The sequence below is a fragment of the Typopeltis vanoorti genome, chromosome 3, assembly GCF_054136105.1.
Source record: "Typopeltis vanoorti isolate ZY-2024b chromosome 3, IOZ_Tvanoo_1.0, whole genome shotgun sequence".
NCBI lineage: Eukaryota > Metazoa > Arthropoda > Arachnida > Uropygi > Thelyphonidae > Typopeltis > Typopeltis vanoorti.
Genome location: NC_143551.1, coordinates 90,513,248 through 90,535,505, shown reverse-complemented (window position 1 = coordinate 90,535,505; position 22,258 = coordinate 90,513,248). Strand labels below are relative to the sequence as shown.

Genomic DNA, 22,258 nt, shown 5'->3' with positions numbered 1-22,258 from the left:
CAAGATAGTCTACTAAAATGCTAATATATGAAGTATCTGCAAATTAGTAAGGGCTTATATTAACTATATAAAAACGTTGTGCATTCTGAATAATTTTAACCTGAGAAAAGGATAATTTCCCACCCCCAGATTTCATCTTGAAATTGTGATGAGCAATGATCACAAACATTTTATACATAGCTGTCTTTTGACTGTGTCTGATTAAATAAAATTAATATGTACTTTATCCTTTTTTTTTTTTCATATATTCAAATGTGTCTTTAAAAAAGAAGCATTTTTCATTTTCAATTACTGCTGACAGACAATGAAAAGCAGGTATATGCAAGATAAGATTTTGTTAGCCGTCATCCCATATCACTCTGCAGGGTGGTTTGTAGATTGAACAGTTTTGTCAGAACTCATATAGAATACAATGGAAAAATGTTAATGTATGTTGAGAATATAAAAATAAAAGGAAAGAATGTGTATGCATGCAGAAAGTATGACATTGATGGGCTAGCATTTTAACAAGCAAAGGTGGCAAAAAAAAAGAAAAAGAAAAAAGAGGATTACGAACAGAGCTATGTAAGAGAATGAACATGGAAAATGAAGATTTGAAAGAGTGATGTGGAATAAAGTGAAGCCCAAATGATTGTCCAAGCAAGAGATATGAATGATTAGTATGACTCTCATAAGTAAGATAAGTATAGCATGATAAAGGTGCAAGATATTTCAAGGGCTCAGAACATTTCCCAATTCAGAACAGAAACTGGAGATTGGAAAAGTACTTGGTTAACAGCAAGGTGAAAGAAAAAGGAGACAAATAATGATAAAAAAAAGGGAGAGGTGGAAAAGTTTTGTTACTCCCTTATCTAATGTGTGTACACACACACACCACAGGTATGTGCTAGATAAGTGAGTGATGCATGTATTGGTCACCATGTCTAGAATAAGAGATGATCATGCTGGTTGGAATGTATTATTTGAAAGGGAATGACATGAAGGAGTAGGATTAAGAGTTTGGAAGCGGTGAAAAAGAAAAGAACAAGTATCATTATTGACAGCGAACAACTGGCTACATTTGCAAATGATTCCATGTGTAATTTTGAGTGACTAAAGGATTTGCAAAAAGGTGAACACACACACATATATATATATCAAGAGACAGCAGTTTTGTTATTAGTTACAAAATGGTGCAAAACTGTGGTGCAGAAAGCAAGAGAATCTACTGAACGATTTTCCCAAGCATATCAAACCAGAGCCCCACGTTCTCAGCATCTTAGCAACATGTCCCTTTGATGGGAAAGAGATGCTGAGAATCCTCAAATAAAATACAGTCTATAACCTAGAGAGAGAAAAAGTATATCGAGAATGTAAAGAAATACCCATGTTGATTGGAAGCTGGAATGAGATAACAATGTTGAAAGTAGGAAAATTGCTTTTTCTTTCAATTCTAAAAGGACAAACAACTAAAAAAGATGTAGGAATTTTAGGAGTTAGTGAAACCAGATGAAAGGGTAGTGGCAATTACTGAAGTGGAAGATACAGAATCATCTATAGTTAAGGAGAAAAAAAGGACAAAATGGTGTGGGTTTGTTACTAATGAACGATTGGGTTAAAAAAAGTAAAAAATATTTATTACCCGAATGACTGGTGACAACCTTAACAGCACATCCAGGAGGTCTTGCCATAATTCAAGTATACATGCCAACAACTAATTCGGAAGATCATGAGATAGAAAAGGAATGTAAATAATGAGAGGAATCAATGGCATCAATTAAAAATAATTTGATTATAATGGACAATTTTAATGTACTAGTTGGAGAGGACAATGTGGATTAGGCAGGAAGAATGTAAGAGGAGAAAGACTAAAAATATGTCATGCCGGATAAAAGCTTTACCAGATGATTATGACAGTTGTAATGGTAATAAGGGATGGGTGTTAATTCTGGAGTACAAGCTTTTAGCATAACTGGAGAAATAACATTTGAAACATGGAATTTATTAGTTTCACGGCTGAGTATTTTGACATCATCATCATCATGCATATCAAGGATTTAGGCCTAGCATGGCCTGTTCCGGCCTTAGAAGTCATCGTTGAATTGTTTAAGAGGACATCCTGGTTTTCTTTTTCCTAATGGCTTGTACTTTAAGGCTTGTTTTGGTAATCTTTCTGTTTCATTCTTTGAACATGTTCCATCATTTATGTTTATATTTTTTAATTTTTTCTATTACTGGTTCTTGGTTTAATTCTTTCATAATTTCTTCGTTTCTTTTGTGATCAAATAGGGCATACTTTGGTAAATTTTGACATCCTTCTGGTAAAAGTTCAGAGGAGGTATGATGTAGGTGTCAAATAGTAGATCTGCCTTGATCATTGAAACAAGAGTTGGAAGAAAAGACTGATGCCAAGAGCTTTACCCTTTAGATGGTACCACTGTAACTCAGGATGAGAGAGGTGGAAACACAGAAAGCAGAAGGCTTGACTGGTCCTTTTCCATTTAACAAGAGGCCAGTATACCATTTGTACCTTACAAAGACTGATGATGATTTTTTAAGTGATTGGGCAGACTGTAGTAAGCCAAATGAGAAGCTAGAGTTCATAACTTGAGCCACTGAATGTATGCAGAATTTTTGTATTGAACAGTTTTTGGCATTTGTTGAAGAACCAAGTCTTGGACAGAAACCAGGGGGTTTTAAATGGAGTGGGAAATCATTCCAGCAAGAATAAAGAAGAAAAGTTATTTAACTTGAACAAGTGGTTGGATAAGAAGAACAGAAGCAATAATCAGATATCAAAAAAAAAAAGACATAGAAATCCCAAACGTCATCCAAACTGGCACCATTTGTAGTACCATAAGATAGGATGATGCTGTAAGTTGCTAGGAGAAATCGAATCTGTAGAAAAATAGAACAAGATTATAGACAGAATTGTCAAGAGAAAAGCTAACATAGATGATTTGGAAGAAGTGCTGGTCAAGAAAAGGTCTAGGTTGTTGGGAGAATAAGGATTACATGGTATTCTGGTAAACAGCATGAGTTACATCATTAATGACAGCAAACAATTTAGCTTCTCTTCCAGCTTGATCTGTGAGGTACAGAAGGGTAGCCAGTTTGAAATATTGACGTTAATATCACCAAGGAAGATTATCATGTTTGGGTAATTAGGAGAATAACAAACAAAGTGAGGCAAGGAAACCTGCAGCCAAAGCAGATCACATAAGAGGATTCCAGGTCTGATAACCTTTGGCATAAGATATTAGATATAAACAAAGCACATATTCTGCTCTTGTTATGGAAAGCAGTATGCATAATTAATGTGAAAAGTTGAGGTGAGCTGTAATCAGAGCCGTTCCATGGGTTTGCACCACCTGGGTGCAAAATTTTTGTGCTCCCCTTCCATTAAAAATTAAAAGATCCCGAAGTACAATAACACGTTACGTTACTGCCCCCAAATTTTGCACCCGAATTCATTGCATCCCGGTATGGAACAGGCCTGGCTGTAATCATACAGGACCAGTTGAGGTTTGGTGATGAATAACAGATTGGGCTTGACCCACAACTGTTATTTTAAAATTTTAAATTCACGAACAACAGAATATACAAGTAAACAATCCTTTTTCAACAATACTTAGTACCTTGAAAAGTTTATATTTGGCTTTATATTGTATAAAATGTGTGTGTGCGCGCACACATGCATCCATAGTCAATTTTCATGCCAAATCTGTTTATCTACACATTCTGCAAGGATAGCATAAAATTTATATAAAATATTTTAAAGGGGTGCAATGTATAAATCTTTGGGAACTCCTACTCTGTAGTATAGTATAGTATTAATTCATATTCTGGAGATGCTGAAATTCATACATTTCAACATCCCTATAACCAGTGGTGAGCTATAGAAATTTTAACAAAGGGCTCGCATCATTGAGCAAAAAAAAAAAAAAAGGGGAAAAAAAGCCTAACTTAGCCAAATCAGTTTTAAAAGCTCTTATATTTATCGTTCGATGCAAAATGCTTGCATAAAGCTGGGTAATTTCTCCACAAAACAAGAGCTGTTCATAAACTGTAAGTTGCCCATCTTGGTCCAAACACACGGCCAATCTTTAAAATTTCGATACCAAGGTCTTTTGCAATCGTATTTAATTCTCATTGATTTTTCGATGATTGATGATAAAAAGCATTTCATCCGTAAATATTTCAAAATTATTTATTTCTTTAATGTTTTTTATTGAATCGTCTAATGCTAAGTGTAAACGATGAACGCAATGCCAAATCACAACGTTGGGAAATTTTTGTAGAAGTTTGATTGCAACACCTGATTTGTTTCCTAACATTACACTAGCTCCATCAGAACAAAATGCAATGAAATGATTTTTATATAGTTATCAGAAAATCCATTTGAATTTAAATTATCAATTTATAGTAGCATGTATACATTCCACAGTGGTATTTTCTAGTTCTATAAGATTATTAAACAAGAAGAACAAGGGACTCACAAATTTGAGAAAAATTTAACAAAGGGCTCGCACGAGCCCCTTATAGCTCACCACTGCCTATAACAATGTTCATTATACCCAATCACCTTTCTGTAATTCAAAATTTTCAAAAATAGTAATATTTGAATTTCCTAATTGTGCACATTACTTTAAAGGCACTACAGGTTGCTTTCTTCCAAAATTGGTAGTGAAGATAAACCCTTCAACAGCGATAAAGAGAAAGTGACAAAATGTCACTATGTTGCCACATCCTGGATCTTCCCTAAAATGTAAGAGAAAAATGATATTGACATATTTGTATATAAATTAAAAAAAAAAAACAGGTATTCTTTAATCATACCTCAGTATAGCATGATGTCATTATATATTTAATGAAAAATCCATTTTTATATTCAAATAGATCAGAAAATTGGATTATTTTCTTTTTATAAATAATGAAATTACACTGCAAGTATTAAAAAAAAATATCCCTGATTGAAATATAAATAAAAGACATGAATTTCTAAAATTCTGGATTATCATTTCAGCTCAGAAATTTCTGCAGTCCATTCTGACTTCATGCATAAAAACCAAATTTGTTGCAATTATGCAGATCACCAATGCTTCAGATATTAAGAACTATCTTGTTTCTAGAGTATGATGAAATATATGATGAAATAGAATTAAACCAGGGTGAAACTGCAAGCAACACTTAAAAAAACTAGAATATAACAAAAACACTGTCAAAGCACAACTAAGTTAGACAGAGCTGTAGACTAGATGCCCTCCCTCGATGAGTCCTTGGACTCCAGGAGGTGTCAAGTAATAATAATAATAATAAAAAACTGCACCATTTTAACATGTGGAGACCAAATAACTGGAAAACCATTACAGTACCAACTGTATGAGATCCTATGAGGAAACATAGTATCTGGATGATTAGCTATTAAAATGTTATAAGTACTGTCTAGGCTATATAGACCATGAAGCCGAAGTATTTTATAAGTGCTTTGCATCCCCTGTTTGCAATCCAAGCTTGACACCTGAACCACAAATACAGTAATAAAATATGTGCAGGTTCAGAATTGGATAAAAAGGGATATTTCAAAAACAGATAATATAGAAAATTTTTATGTGAAAAAAAAATCAAAATCTGGATTAGCAAACCACCCTCCAGCCCATCATCATATCAAATGGCATCTAAAGATTTTGTAACAGCTTCCGTCAAGAACTTAATAAATCCACTTTGATCCTCTAAAACAAAAGTTCCTGAACTTTTTCAACTGTCATCCCCTTATAAATAAAATTATTTGAACAATTCCTACATTCTCTTCTTTCAACAATTAAATGCATTGCCTCACTGCTCAAATAATTCTGCTTTTGATAAGATAAAACACATATGGTGATCTTTTAAACAATATTCAGGCTTACGATCCAGTTATCCTTGGTGAACAGACTAGTTCCACTTCCCAATTTGATATCTGTCCCCATTACACTATCTGAAGTTAGACTGGCCATAAGTAATCCAAGGGATATTTGGATATTGGTGATTTTAATCACAATTCACCACCTACATCAATGGAATATAAAAAACATTTTGGTCTTCATGTAGAACAGTAATGACTACTGTTTACTGTCCTATTTTAACAAAAATTAAATGGCTCAATTTTCCATCCAAGTCTTAAATATTGTTTCATCAAAATCAGCTGATCCATCCTCAAACTATCTCAAACAGATGGATGGAGAGAGAATGTGAAAAAGCTAATATGTGCTACTTACATGGCTTTTTGAAATAGCCCAGAAAATTTTATTAGTTTATTTATTATTAAATTATTTTAATACTATGAAAAATTTTAAATTGCATCACAATTTTCTCAAAAAGTACTGAAAGAAAAAGGGAAGGGGATACAAATTTGATTTTAGAATCATCACAGACATGACATGAAAAGACAATGCAGCAGATGAATTTCATTGCCTAGACATGAAACCACTCTGCTAACTGGTGGACTAAAGTGGCTTGGGAAAAAAAAGTTGCATGTTTGGTCTCCAGATCAGTTTTTTCCAGATTATCTAACAGTTACCCAGCCTATGGCAGTATATGTAATGAAAATTTACAGCCTTCATGGGTTGGATATATGATATCTCCACAGGCAGAGAGATATTGAAAGTTTCTTCACTTGTTTATACTATAAATTAAAGATGCCAAGAAATTATGTTCTTGGTTTCATCCTTTATCCAAGCATAAGCAAATAAAGTTTTCACATGAAGTCACTTCATGACTGGGCTATTTGTATATTTCCTTACACTTGGATAAAGGATGAAACCAAGATTATAATTTCTTGACATCTTTAATTTATAGTATAATCAAGTGAAAAAACTTCCAACATTTATCTCTAATTCGGAGTATTTTAGTAATAAGGTGACACCTTTTGGCTACTTATATATGGAAATATAAGTTCTGCATTACTTCAACCTTGATATCACTTCTGGGCCTGGCTCCCGCTGATGAGACTTCAATAAAGATCAAAAGCAGTCTGGGTAGTGGCCCTTCCCATAATGCATAACATTACACATGTCCGTAAGGATATGTGTTTGCATTATGGGATACTAAGGCAACTGATGTGATGCCATTAGCCTCTATATACAAGGAGCCCAGTCGAGAAGTTATTTCATGTGCAAACTTTGTTTACACTTGGATAAAGGATGAAACCAAGAATATAATTTCTTGGCATCTTTAATTTATAGAAAGAGAGGATAGATTAAAAATGATTGCATAAGACCAGAAAAACTCAGAGCCTCTTCATCTGAAAGGGAGAAAAAAAAAAAAAAATTGGAAGACTACTTGTGATAAATATATATTGAAACTACATTTGCAGGATTTACTTGTAGATTTGTTATATTAGCACATTCACTAAGAGAAAAACATGCTTCACTTAGATAAATGTACTACAGGAGATTATATAATATTTCTAAAGTGTTGAAAAGTGTTCAATTTTTTTGTATATGCTCTAGTACATTTATTTAACTGAAACTATAAGTACAGGGTGTTCGGGATAAATTTGACAGTTTCGTAAGGAAAAAGAAAATCTTCTTTGTATCTATTAAATTTAATGAATTGACAAAAAAACATTACAGGCAGAGTTAATTACAATACTATCAACAAGATTTACTCAAAATAACCACCATTAGCATCGATCACAGCTTCAATTCTGCTTCGGAACCTCGAACAAGCTGATGCTACAGTCTCCCTGGGAAGGGCCGCAAAAACTGTTTTAATTTTATCCATTAACTGGGCTTTTGTATTACTGGAAGTGCGATTGGTGTCTTTTTCAACTGCGCCCCATACAAAATAATCCATGGGGTTAAGGTCTGGGGAGTTTGGAGGCCAAACATTTGGACTGGTGAAGTCGTAGAAATTTTCAGACAACCATTTTTGACTTTTCCCAGAGGTGTGGCAAGGGGTCGAATCCTGCTGCCATACATATGGCCTACCATTGGCTACCCTTGTTATCCAGGGCTTGACTACAGTTAGCAACTCCACGAACAAAGCCCGAATTCCAATGCCAGGGTTCTTCAACACCTGTTCCTGCAGATTTGCGAGGAATTCTGCTGTACGAACGCAATCAGATCGTCTGCTAGGGATCTTTCTTCTTGCTACATCCTCGTAGTCACCATTGCAAGTCTCTAGTTCATGCCTGATTGTTTTTACTGTATTCAGGGAGCATTGGGCAGCAGTCGTAATATCCTTATTTTGATGGCGGGCACGAATCATCATGATACAAATGAATGATATAATCACGTAATCACAAGAAAGATATTTATTTAACCAAATATTTCGGTCTGGAAATAGCAGACCATCGTCGGTGGTATTACAAGAACAGTTTAAAAAATATACAAGCTAGAATACTAACAATAGATCGTTGAAATTAGAACATGCCGCGTGATGTTATATCACTAAGTATGAAACGAAATATTTTGAAGTAGAAACATGATTGAATTTGCTATTAAAAAAAAAAAAAAAAAAAAAAAAAAAAAAAAAATTAATGGGTAATCTTGATTAGGCTTTCCCAGATTTTTGATATAGATATGCAGTCATTACGATTCAGGTTGGGATGATGGAGCAAGGCCTCCACGCTTTCCTTGAACAAACGTTCGAACCTATAATGGGATCTATGTAAGAGGCGCGTTTTGGACCAAAGGATGCTGTGGTCAGTTTCAATCCCGTGTTGAGCCAAACCAGACTTTTCACAAAACTGACCACAGCATCCTTTGGTCCAAAACGCGCCTCTTACATAGATCCCGTTATAGGTTCGAACGTTTGTTCAAGGAAAGCGTGGAGGCCTTGCTCCATCATCCCAACCTGAATCGTAATGACTGCATATCTATATCAAAAATCTGGGAAAGCCTAATCAAGATTACCCATTAATTTTTTTTTTTTTTTTTTTTTTTTTTTTTTTTTTTTTTTTTTTTAATAGCAAATTCAATCATGTTTCTACTTCAAAATATTTCGTTTCATACTTAGTGATATAACATCACGCGGCATGTTCTAATTTCAACGATCTATTGTTAGTATTCTAGCTTGTATATTTTTTAAACTGTTCTTGTAATACCACCGACGATGGTCTGCTATTTCCAGACCGAAATATTTGGTTAAATAAATATCTTTCTTGTGATTACGTGATTATATCATTCAGTCTTATGTCGCAAGTATCCTTAAAACAACAAATCATGATACAAGTTATTCTCTTCCATGATTCAGGTGGGTTCCAGCTATCCATCCTTTCTGACATCTTGTATATGAATGAAGAAGGGTCCAAACTTTTAAATGAAGAGAAGTGTGTGTTAATACATGTAACTTACGGAAAAATATAATTAATTATAAATATGTCAAATTTATCCCGAACACCCTGTATATGGCAGAACACATAGAAGTTTTATGCACTACCATAAATCTAAGAATAAATCCCACAAAGGTTTCAATTTTTTTTCCTTCTTATGTTTCACAGTATTAGATATCAAAAACAAAGTAAATAAATAAGAAATAAGTAGCTGATATTTCAGTGGATTTCACAAGCATCTTCAGAACACAAACTGCACTCTCTATCACATTCAGGAGTATGCAGAGTACCATGCCTGTACTTGTAACATTGCTTATTATGGAGACAGGAAGATCTGTTAACATCAGGCTCAGAGAACATAAGAAGTACTTTTGCTACTCATTATGGCAACAGACCAGGCTTTGGAATGACAATTTGTCTATTACAATTCACATTGTAATAGAAAAATAACCAGTCTAATTTGATGTCCTCTAATGATTGATAAATCAAGTTTACATGATGTTGGGTATGAGTTGGTACTTAAAACAGCTGTCTCCCAAACAGTAGATAAAAGGATGCAACCATTCTTGAGGTCAGAGGAATGTTTCATTGCTGCTAATTCCAAAAATAGTTTTCCCAAAGTTGTAACAAATTCTATATGGCATAGTTTTCTTCCATCTAATCCTGCACGAAAGGATGCCCAAAGCATCGTCTGTTTCCACAATGAGTAGCAAATGTACTTCTCATGTTCTTGGAGCCTGATGTTCCAGTCACCATAATAAGCCATGTTACAGGCACAGGATATTTTGGACATTCCTGAATGTGATAGAGAATGACGTTTGTCTACTAGTGATTAGATGAGAGTTGCTAGTTTGAAGCATGATTTAAACATGGTGTGGAGGTTATGTTTAGTTTCTACTTTGGCTACCAATTCTGATGTACTTTAGAATAATTTAAATATTCCTGAAAGAAATATTTAAATTATTTAAATATTTAAAAGAAATATTTAAATCAAGAATCTCTGCAAGTGTGAATTTTTAAGAATGTAGTTTTTAATACAGAATTCATTATAAAGGATGGGAGGAGACTTGTGAGACTAAAAAATGAATTTGTACTGCTAGGCAAGTACCAATAACCTCACACCATGTTTAAATCACACTTCAAACTAGCAACCTTCATTTGTTTACCTATGGACAAACTTCACCTTTTATCACATTTAGGAATGCATGTAGCTGTGGACAGAGAAGTCTGTTAACATTCACCTCAGAGAATACAAGAATACATTCACTTAACATACACACAATAAATTCAGATCAAAGAATTAAACAAGAATATAATTTCATGGCAAGTATAATTTACTCTGTAATCAAGTGAAGAAACTTTCTACATTTATTATGGTGTACTAGGATTCAGGATTAGATAAAAGAAAACTACAGTACCATATAGAATTTACTGCAAGTTTCTGAGACTATTTTTGGAGTTAGCAGTAGCATGGATGGAAACAATCCACTAGCCTCAACAACTATGGCTGCATTAATTTACTTAAAATTTGGGTGGCAGCTATTTTAAGACCAAATCCAACTGAACTACTATAAACATTTTACACAACATTAGAAGCAGCACCAAGTTAGGACTAAGTGATTCTTTTATTCATCAAAATCTGAACTATTTCCAACATTAAATGTTATTGCCTGTATGTTGCGACAAGTTGTTTGTGTTCTGAAGATGATGGTTTTCAATGCTGAGAAATATCAGCTACTTAATAACTATCTTTATTTTGTTTTTGGTGTTGTTAAATTTTGTTAAATACTGTCAAACATAAAATGAACAACTAAATATCTAAGTATGTTTAGACTTTCTTTTTTATCACAAAGAAATTTGTATCTCATGAAATCTCAGGCATAAAGAATAAGAAAATTGGTGCAATATCATCCATTCATGCATGAACAGAAGATAAAAGCAAAAACATTATTGATGATTTCTATTTAATAAATTATACTTGCCAAGAAATTATATTCATGTTTAATCCTGTATCCAATTGTACACAAACAAGTTTGCATGTGAAGTATCTTCATAACTTGGTTAGGTGTATACCAGATGCAGATGACTTCACATCAAAGGATTAAACAAGAATATAATTTCTTGGCAAGTATAATTTACTTTGTAACCAAGTGAAAAAACTTTCTACAGATTTTTATTTAACTTTAAAGAATTCAATTGACAAATTACTATTTAATGAAATGAAAATAATATTAGGAGATTTATGTTCAGCTTCCTAAAAATACAAACTGCACAGACTACAACAATGAACTCAGAAAGATAGCATGTAGACATCAAGGAAACAGACATATTTGAGGAATTGTCCAGAGAGCAATTAGGTACCCAGGAAAAAAGATATGGGGAAAGAATAGTATAACAAAGATGTGAACAGGAACAAGAGTGATAAAGAGAAAACAGAATAAATCAAAATGACAAAAGAAACCTGCATGCTATAAAATTTCAAAACTGCAAAAAAATGCTACCAGGAAACCAATGCTCTACTAAGAAAGAAACAAAGATGAACAGATGGCCATACAGCAAATTGGGAGTTTAATGAGCAAAACTATACACAGACTGAGAGTCCAGTTAAACAATTGATGGAATTATCTGGGAGTAAATGCAAGTTATGGCCTTGAAGGATATCACTCACGTCGCATGTAGAAGAGAGGGGGGGGGGGGAAACAGAAACTGGAATCCCTGCTGTGGAGACCAAACATGGCACTTGTCATTTCAGACCTCCAATAAGTCAGACAGTGGTATTTCACTGGGTGATGAAGAACATCTACCACCTAGTGTCTAGCTGGCATTTCCTCTAACTAGGAAGATATCCCTCTGTAGTGGGAATACTCACTGGTTTTTCCAAAGTCCCTTTTGTGGAAACAGGCCGCACTGCACGAAGCCAGAGTTCACTTGAAAGGGAGAGGATGTATATTGCACATCCATGCCCATCAGTGTCCCACTTACTCCACAGGATATAACCTCATATAAAGTCCTTGGAGCAACATTTGACTCATCATATGGGATCACTACATATATATTAGAAATACCACTGAGAATGCATCCTTACTTTCAACTTCTACAGACAATGTGATATCCATGAGATTACTATCAAAGTTGGTAATGCAACAATTATCAATATTTGTAAACCACTGACTATCTCATGGCCTGCACAAGTACTCTATCCATATACTCACCCAGCTGTGTATACAGGTGATTTCAATAACCATCATGAACAATGGAAATATCAGAATGATCAGCACAGAGAAGCTCTAGTTACTTGGACTGAGTCACAGGAAATGCTAAAAACTGCAGCACATTTAGGTCAGCAGCCTGGAGATAGGATTACAACCCTAACTTATGTTTTGTCACCTCTGACAGATTTAAACAGCCCCTACCAACCTATAGACAGGTCCTGACAAAATTCCCACATAGCCAGCACCACCCAGTTATTGTAGAGATTGGCTCTCAAATCCTATTAGTCTCTTCAATTCCTCCAGCCATGGTGGAACTTTAAGAAGGCCAACTGGCCTGCTTTCTCTGAAAAACTTGTCAAATGCCTAGGATGGATAGCCCCTTCCAGTGGCAATTATGACAGATTTGTGGGTACAGTGTTAAGCACAGCTGAAAAAAAAAAAAAAAAAGACCATTCCCAGTAATCGCAGATGAATTAATACATAGCCTTGATACTGCATGAAGGAAAAAAATGGATGGAGACAGTCAAAAACCTGGATTTCAGGCATTCAAGTCAGGAAGCATGGTCCCTCTTGTGAAAGATAGGAGGGAATCCCTCCCCACACACACACACGTTTTAATACATCTGTAACTCCAGATGTAGTGGCTTCACATTAAATCTAGGAGTGAGCTGATATACAAGTACTCCCACTCCTCTTCTGTTGAAGATATCTCACCTAAATTCAAGGATGTAAAGATTGGAAAAGTCCCAGGCTTTGATAGCATCCATCTGGATTTCTTAGTGCACTGCGGAAAGTATGCTAAATGATGGCTGGCACAATTTTTCACTGACATCCTCCAGACTAGAAACATCCCCCGATCATTCAAATGAACTAAAATAATTGTCATTCTAAAGCCCGGGAAATCAAATGACCTTCCACAAAATTATCAGCCCATTGCCTTGCTAAATGCAAGAGCTATAAATATAAATATAAACTATAAATATAAACATAGTAGGATTAGCCCAACACTACTCGAAAGGATTCCTCATGAACAAGCTGGCTTCCGACCTAAACTGAGCTGCTCAAATAAAGTTCTCTTTCTCTCTCTCTCTCTTACTTCATACATAGAGGTGGGCTTTCAATGGCAGAAAAAATCATTTGTGAAGTTCATCAACCTCACAGAAAACATGCTTACCAACAGAACACTCCAAGTTATTATGGGAATTCTATCAGCAAACAAAGGAAGCTAAACAGTGGCCTGCCACAAAGCTCAGTACTAGCTCTGCTATTATTCTCCTTATATTGGCCGATATGCCTAATACATGCTCCAAAAAGTTCAGGTATGCTGATGACTGGGCTATAGCAGCTAGACATAAATCTGTTAAAATGATGGAAGAATCCTAACTACTGATGTGAACTCCCGTGGAATATATTCGCAAAATGGAGACTGAAGCCTAGTGTAACCAAAACAGAAACCTAAATGCTTTCACCTTAACAACAAATTGGCAAATAGACCTTTAGAAGTATCTTGAGGATAACCTTCTTCCATATAAGGTATCCTAAATACCTTGGAGTCATCCTTGACAGGATACAATTGTACAGAACTCACTTGTCTAAAACAACTGAAAAACAAGAAATAATATAATACAAAAGGCACCTGGCTGTATTATCCCAAGAGGCACCTCTTGGGATGATACAGCTAACATTGAGGTGCTCAGCCCTTGGTCTTGTCTACGCTGCCATAGAATACTGCACTCCAGTTTGGATGAACAGTGCCCATGTGAAACTTGTAGATGCACAACTGAATAACACCATGTGCCTGATCTCAGGTATGATTAAATCAACTCCTATTTACTGGCTCCCAATTCTGAGCCATATCACACTGCCAAACCTACACAGATCAAATGCATTTCTTCAAGAATACAAGAAGATCAATAGCTCCCTATTCACTCTGACCTTGAAGACCTTAATATCAACAGACTTCGTTCTAGAAAAACCTCCACTAAGAACTGGAGATGCTTCTAGCAAACAACTTCTGCATGAATAATGCTTGGTCAGCAAGGTGATTTGAAGAATCACCAACAGAGTGTAAGACTATACCATGTATCATGGAGAAACCCCCCTGGTTTTGAATTACACATAGAATCTGGTCATCTCTCAATATAATCAGAACAGGACATGGTAGATGTGCCGACACTGTTCACAAACAGGTCAATGCAGTTCCCCAAACTGAAATTGTATTGTAGAGCTGAGAAGCAATCCCCTGATCATTCAAATGAACTAAAATAATTGTCATTCTAAAGCCTGGGAAATCAAATGACCTTCCACAAATTTATCAACTCATTGCCTTGCTAAGCACAAGCTATAAATTACTAGAGTGCCTCCTACATAGTAGGATTAGTCCAACACTACTAAAAAGGATTCCTCGTGAACAAGCTGGCTTCAGACCTAAACAGAGCTGCTCAAATCAAGTTCTCTTTCACTCACTCACTCACTTTATATCAATACATAGAGGTGGGCTTCCAGCAGCAGCAACTCCAGCGTGGCATTTTGAAAGTTGTTTATTTTTCACTTGGTTAGACTATAATAAATTTAGTTTAATCCTTTATCCAAGTGTGAGCAAACAAAGTTTGCACCTGGAAGTATCTTCAGGACTGGGGTAAGGTAGTACAACACCGGGCAATAAAGATCAATAAAGGTCAAAACTAGCCTGGATAGTGGCCCTTCCTTTAATGCATAACGTTATACATATCTGCAAGGAGATGTGTTTTGCATTAGGGGAGATACTGAGATAGGAGTGATGTTAGCTTGCTCCACCTTTGTAACGAGTTGCCCGGTGTTGTACTACCTTACCCCAGTCCTGAAGATACTTTCAGGTGCATACTTTGTTTGCTCACACTTGGATAAAGGATTAAACTAAATTTATTATTATTCCAGTTTGGCATCTTATACAAGAATGCCCTTTCAGAGCTTATAAAAGAAATTTTAGTGACTTCCTGTTTGCAACTAAAGAATCAACTGATTTTATTTGTAATATAGATGTTAACTCGTAATTTTTTTATTGTTTATCATAAATTTTATGGCCTGATGTGCAATATGTCATATGCTAAATAAAATAAATATACTCCACAGTTGCATACACACATACTGTATATACTATGTTGGCAAAAGTGTCTGGACACTCCCATAGTTCTACACTGCCTTGCCCTATGATGCAGTTACACATCCACAATGTTATATAAGCATAGGCATGTGGGCATTAGCAGTGTAGACATTCTTTGCTATCAGGATGGGTGGAGGAAAAGAGTTGAGTCTGTCTGAATGTAGTATGATAGTCAGAGCCCACATGTTTGGTCATTTGGTCTGAAAGATTTCTGCCACATTGCACATACACCAGTCTACTGTCAGTGAGGTTATCGTGAAATGGAAATGTGATGGAATCATCAAACCTCTCCCTGAACTGGTCCAAGCCTTAGCAACCATCACAAATGACTTCCACATAAGCTCTGGTGTCTACCCTTGGGTTTTGTGGTCATGCTGCGACTCACAAGCCCTTGATTACACTTTCCAATGCTCAGTGTTATCTAGAATGGTGCACACAACACCGTTATTGAACTGTGGATCAATGGGAGAGTCCTGTGGAGCAATGAATCATAGTACATGATCTGGCAATATGATGGATATGTCTGGACCTGGCAAATGCCTGGTGAACAATACTTATGGGAATGTCTTGTATCAACCATGAAATTTGGAGGTGGCAGCATAATGGCCTTTTGAAATGTGTACTTTAATTATAATCACCCTGCATATAAACACATATATGAACATGTAGACTTTGTCGGTTCATGGATATATAAGTAAGAGTTTATAAGGCACAGAACCAGAATAAGATATTAACAATTATTTTAATTAAAAACATGTTTCATCCTAATTATATAGGATTTCTTCAGATGTAAACATGAAAACTATAGACAAATAGTAAAGGCTACAACCGCTATGTAGTTATACAAGAGATCAATGTCTTTAAAATATTTCTAATAGGAAAATGACCACTAATGCCTTTTTTTTTTTTATTCCTGTATAGGGAGTAGGCGAGGCCGTTTAGCCCTAACTCACTTTTTGGAGGCTGAGTGAGCAGTTCAATCCTCACTGCTACCCAATCAGAAATAGCTGGCCCTAGGCTATCACTAATTAAGTGGCATGCAGTGAAGAGAATGGCTTAACAAGTTCTGCCATCTTGTGGTCCCTAACACAATGTATTTAATGTCTGAAATAGTGTGGGTTCTATGGTCTATTTTCTTGAGTTTATGGAACGAAAAACCAGAGTTTCTGGCAGAAAAAACCCACTTGCCTGTGCCAGAGATCAACTAATTCGGGAACCGGTCGAAAAAAGGCTTAGAAAAATTTCCTCTAGTCACAGACTAGACTCGTAATCAAGTTCCTTCGTGCAGCCAAGCGCCATGGTGTGCAAACGCCACATCCACTGAGCTACACAGGCTCTTAGGACAATAACCATCCTTTGTTAAAAAAACTCTGAGCATTTTGTTACAAGCAACACTGTGTTTGACAAATATGATATTAGCAAGCTTTGATATAAGTAATCTGTTTACCAATATTCTGACCAAGGATCTCCTTGTCTTGCTACAAGTCAAATTCTCAAAGAAAGTCATGCCATGCGTTTAACCTTGTATCTTCTTTCAAGTATAATAACACAACATATAAACAGAACTCTGGTTTGGCCATGGGCAGTCTTCTTTTACCAGTTTTAGCAAATATTCACATGGAAGCATTTAAAAACAGGTTCTAGAAGAATACCATCATAAACCCAAATTATGGAAAAGGTATATTGACGATATAATCTTAGTCTAGAACCATGGACTATCTCAACTTTTGCATTTTCATGAGCATCTCAATTGCCAACATCCTAACAAAGTTCACCTACGAATTAGAATCTAATGGTTTAACATCCATTTTTGGATATTCAACTAACTTAGGAATCTGAGAGAGAGAGAGAGATCTATATGACTCTTCCTCATTATTAAAGACTTCAAAAATTAGGTATAATATATTTTTACGCTAGGAGCTAGAGCCCACTGCCTCATTAATGAGGCAGTGGGCTCTTGGATGAACTAGCTAAAGAACTCCAATATTTAAAAAAACACTTTTCTTCAAAATGGCTATAATAAACGCATTGTCTCTAGATTACTTAACCAACACAGGATTACAGATATTTCTAATGATGAAGAAAACAGAGGCTACATCACTCTTCCATATATTTGTATTATTAATACAGTGGAACACCCTAAACAATCAAGGTATAGAAATTTCCCAGAATAACAAAATAAATACGCTATTATTTGTAGATGATCAGGTAATAATATCAGATAAAAAAGACAATTTACAAAGAGCAATATATAATTTAAACATTATAGTAGAACACTTTGAAATGAAAATTTCCATAGATAAAACAATGGCATTTTGTGGACAAACTCCAGTTAGAAGTAAAATAGTTATTAATAATAAAATAATAGAACAGATAAATACTTTCAGTTATCTTGGATGCAAAATATCATATGAAGGAGAAAAAGACAGACATAAAATTAAAAAACTTCAAAATTTTTACAGATTATAAGCCTGATAAATAGAACACTCAACCGAAATATGGTACAAAAAGAAACACGTTTGAAAATATACAATACTCTAGCAGTGCCCACATTATTATATGGCAGTGAAATTTGGGCAATAAACAAACAAGATAAACAAAGAATAAAAACAAGTGAAATGAGATTTATGAGAAGAACTTCAAAATACACATTATTACATCAAAAAAGGAATGAAGACATTTTAAAAGAACTGAAAACAAAATCAACAGAAGAAAAATTAAACAATTATAAACAAAAATGGATAGAACATGTAAACCGAATGGTCAACACCCGATATCCTAAACAAATACTAAAATATAAGCCAACTGGAAAGAGAAGGCAGGGTAGACCTCAAAAAAGGATATATTTGAAGAAATGCCATTTCTGGGGTCATCGTTCACATCTTTTCACCCACCTTTGAATCTCTTATGCCACTCAAAGACACTTGACTTTTTCAGAGCATCCACATCATATGTCACTTTCAACAGCTCCAACATTTCAGTAGGCGTTTTGCCGATTTTCACACAAAATTTGATGTTAACACGCTGCTCCAAATTTTGATCACACATTTTTTTTTTTTTTTTTTTTTTTTTTTTTTTTTTTTTTTTACACCAAAGTTCACACGTAGATCTCTATTGTTTTTGCAATAGCCAACTAGCAAATAGCTCTGTCAGCTTGGGGTTTATGCACGCATTAGTTAAAAGATGTACAAACATGATTACTCACATGACTCCAACCAAATCACCACACAGGCAACACTATGCGGTCATTCCAGGAATTAAATTGTCACACCTTGTATAAAATATTAATATGCTAATAGTATCAAGCACCTGTCAGGCTCTTAGATGTTGCACTGTGAAAAAAACATACAAAAAATTTCCGAAATTAAGAATGAAACATTGTATCTGTTCTTACAAGAACAATGTGAATTTGACAGTAGCTCCTGTTCATCTCCATAATCTTTTACCTCTGCTTACCTTCAGTGCAGAACCATCAATATAGTGGATTTCGAGGAGATGAAGAAAGGATAGAGAGGTGGACAACAAAGGTGATACAGGTATTTTGGAATGTATATTGAAGGAATAAAATCTGCAGTGATATGACAAAAACATGAGTTATTAAAGGGATTTTATAAGACAGATGTGAAAATTTTTGAGAAGGAAATACATGCCAAAAGAAAGACCATAAGGCATCACTACTAGAAGAATGTGCAAGTGTGATGAGCAAAGGGCATAAAGACTAGGTTTTTTTACCTTTAATTAGTGGAATGTGTTGCTAGAGGCAATCTTGCATGCTTTGATATTGAAGGAGAGGATTGATAGATGTTGTCTGAATAATGATTAGTGTGGACCTCCCAAAAAGTCTTCAAACTGCATGAAGATGCCTGTATAATAATAACAGACAGAAAGAGACAGCAATACAACAAATATATATATGTTGCTGAAACCCAGTGAACAAAGAGAATGGTCTTCTTGTTCCAAGTTATTTTGAAAAATAATGTAAAGGACAATCCCTGGAAGTTGTGCAAGGAAGTCAAGTTTTTTTCGTGGCAAGTAATGGGTGCATGGAATGCAGTGCACTGCTAGAGAGGACAATGAGTGCAAGGGTAATGAATAATGTTAAGGTGTCATCATTTAAAATGACAATCTGTGGTTAAAGTAATCTCTTGGAATGAGTCTCTTGACTCCATAGATGTCCTGATAATAATGAAAATAACATGGGACATGTTCTGCCCACTCATTTCAAAGTGGCAACATGAAATTGCTATCCATTCATTTATCCATAGTGTTAATCCACTCTGCTTGAAGAAATGCTGCAATTCCAAATTTCTTATGACTGCAATTTTGCCTCACCAACAAACAATGGAAGTCCCTTTTAAAACATTAGCAATAACCATTAATGTACAAGTTATATACCAGTTACTATCCAAGTATAGAACCTTTTAGTATACCACATGTCATCTATCTTGTCTAGGACACTGCTTCCTTATATGCACTCCTCATCACTATAATCGGTAATGTCTATCACTCACCTTATCTATATATATTTATCAACTAATAAACTGTAAACTCTGAAGAAGTTTCTTCACCATACCATTCAAAACACATGTGTATTGGAATGTGAGGGAAGGGATGAAACCTATGCTTTCCTGGACTGAATGTTATAAACATAGAATTTTTTTTTTTTTTTTTTTGAAAAGATGCAAATACAGAATATGATTCCCTCTAGCATCAGCAGACATCAAAATCTCTTTCTCTCTATTGTCACTTCATAACATAACGCAACTGTCTGCAATAGTAACAAGTTCAGTTTCCCAACATGACCTCTTCATCTCTATTATAAATAACTTAATCATCAAAATTTTATATTATCTTCTTTAAATACCATAATCTGTAAAGTCACCTAAAATCACTATCCTAAGTTTTTTTACTTAAAAAAAAAAAAAAAAAAAAAAAAAATATATATATATATATATATATATATATTTTAAATACGGTAAACCATATATTATTTTTAAATACGGTAAAATATATGTGTGTGCGTATATATATATATATATATATATATATATATATATATATATACATACGCACACATATCAGTTGCCGGCTCTGCAAAAACCGTGTAAAAGGAGAATATCTTCCCGTTTTCTAGTTTAGTCATCACTTCCTGCACTTATCCTCCACTAAGAAATATAACTACAGATCGAATTACTTTTTTTTTTTTTTTTTTTTTTAAATGTAAGCTATTGTAGAAATCTGGCCATATTTCTCTGCTAACTTTTCATCAGCGAAAGGACCACTACCTTTTACCTTCACGATCAGCAAAAATAAAAATAAAAAATCATAACACTAATAAAAAAAAAAAGGCACTGTCGTATCCATCTCGATAATGACTGAGTGTGGTATTAATAAGCCATGCACACGAATCAAAAGGGACCGAATTCAATATCATTATGACCATCTAAAGGCACAGTGAGATGAGGATGAAGGTAATTACTGATATGTTAATATTACAGCAATGTCTTGGCCTTCCTTTCCTCTATCTGAAATTTCATGTATTTATCATTCATGTGCTCCTACCCAAACTCTTATCATTTCGAATGACAGAAGTCTAATAAAGTGGTTTGTAATAAATTTTTACCCAATTTAACATCTGTATTTATTTTACGTGCATACGAATAATTTGCGTTTTAACATAAATCTAAACGCGGGCGGATAGCCTATTCCGTTCAACGGTGACAAGGTAAACTTGCATCAGTCAAGAACACATGCTAATTGGTGCAATCATAATTAAATAATTACTTAGAATTAAAAGAAACCTACTTAATTAAATGTTCCAAAAAGACAACATTGCTGCAACAGGCAACGAAGACAAGAATGATAGGTAAAATCATCATCATTCACCAGTACTCGATACAACCTGCAGTGCTCCAGTGATCTTCCAACATCACACCGAAAAATAGAAAAAATTTCCTACACTCTTAAACACGTGTCATCACTGTTTCTGGAACATCCACAAACCTGCCAACGCTACGCTCGCCCTCTTGTGTGCAAAATTTTCCTTTAAGTGTATTAATAAGCTTTATATATGAACACCAGTAACTCACTCTTAATTTAAGTTATACAGTAATCCCTCGATTAATGCGCCTCCAATTAGTGCGTCATTTTTTTTTTCGATACCCAAATTCGATTAGTGCGCCTATATACATCTTAAAAATAAATGTTACAGATTTTAAAAATTTTCTATCTATACATTTTTATAGCTAACTATTTTAAAAAATCACTCACCAGAATGAAATAATTTAGTTACCGATTTAAAACATTTTACAAAGTTATTTTTAATGGCATACTACAATACTTCCATGTACACTATGTATATTATGTTCCAAATTTTTACCGCCAAAATTTATGTCATCTGCTATAGTACGCAAATTATTCGTATGTACGTAAAATAAATCAGCAAAAAAAAATCAGCTAACGCCTTTTTATTCCCGTATATACGGGAGTAGGCGAGGCCATTTAGCCCTATCTAACTTTTGGAGACTGAGTGGGCAGTTCAATCTCCACTAGTACCCAATCAGAGACAGATGGCCCAAGGCTATCACTAATTAAGCGGTACGCAGTGAA

General features: G+C 34.8%; 1 protein-coding gene across 1 annotated transcript in view; it reads right to left on the bottom strand.

Annotated features, from left to right (window-relative positions):
* Nucleotides 1-21,642, bottom strand: part of Efr (ER GDP-fucose transporter) — a 137,719-nt gene extending 116,077 nt beyond the window's left edge. Inside the window, exons 1-2 of the mRNA XM_090390724.1 lie at nucleotides 21,455-21,642; nucleotides 4,627-4,740 (exon numbers count right to left, since the gene is read on the bottom strand). Coding sequence (XP_090246850.1) covers nucleotides 4,627-4,740; nucleotides 21,455-21,531 — 191 coding nt within the window. The 5' untranslated portion in view covers nucleotides 21,532-21,642. The remainder of the gene's footprint in view (nucleotides 1-4,626; nucleotides 4,741-21,454) is intronic.
* Nucleotides 21,643-22,258: the final 616 nt, after the last annotated feature.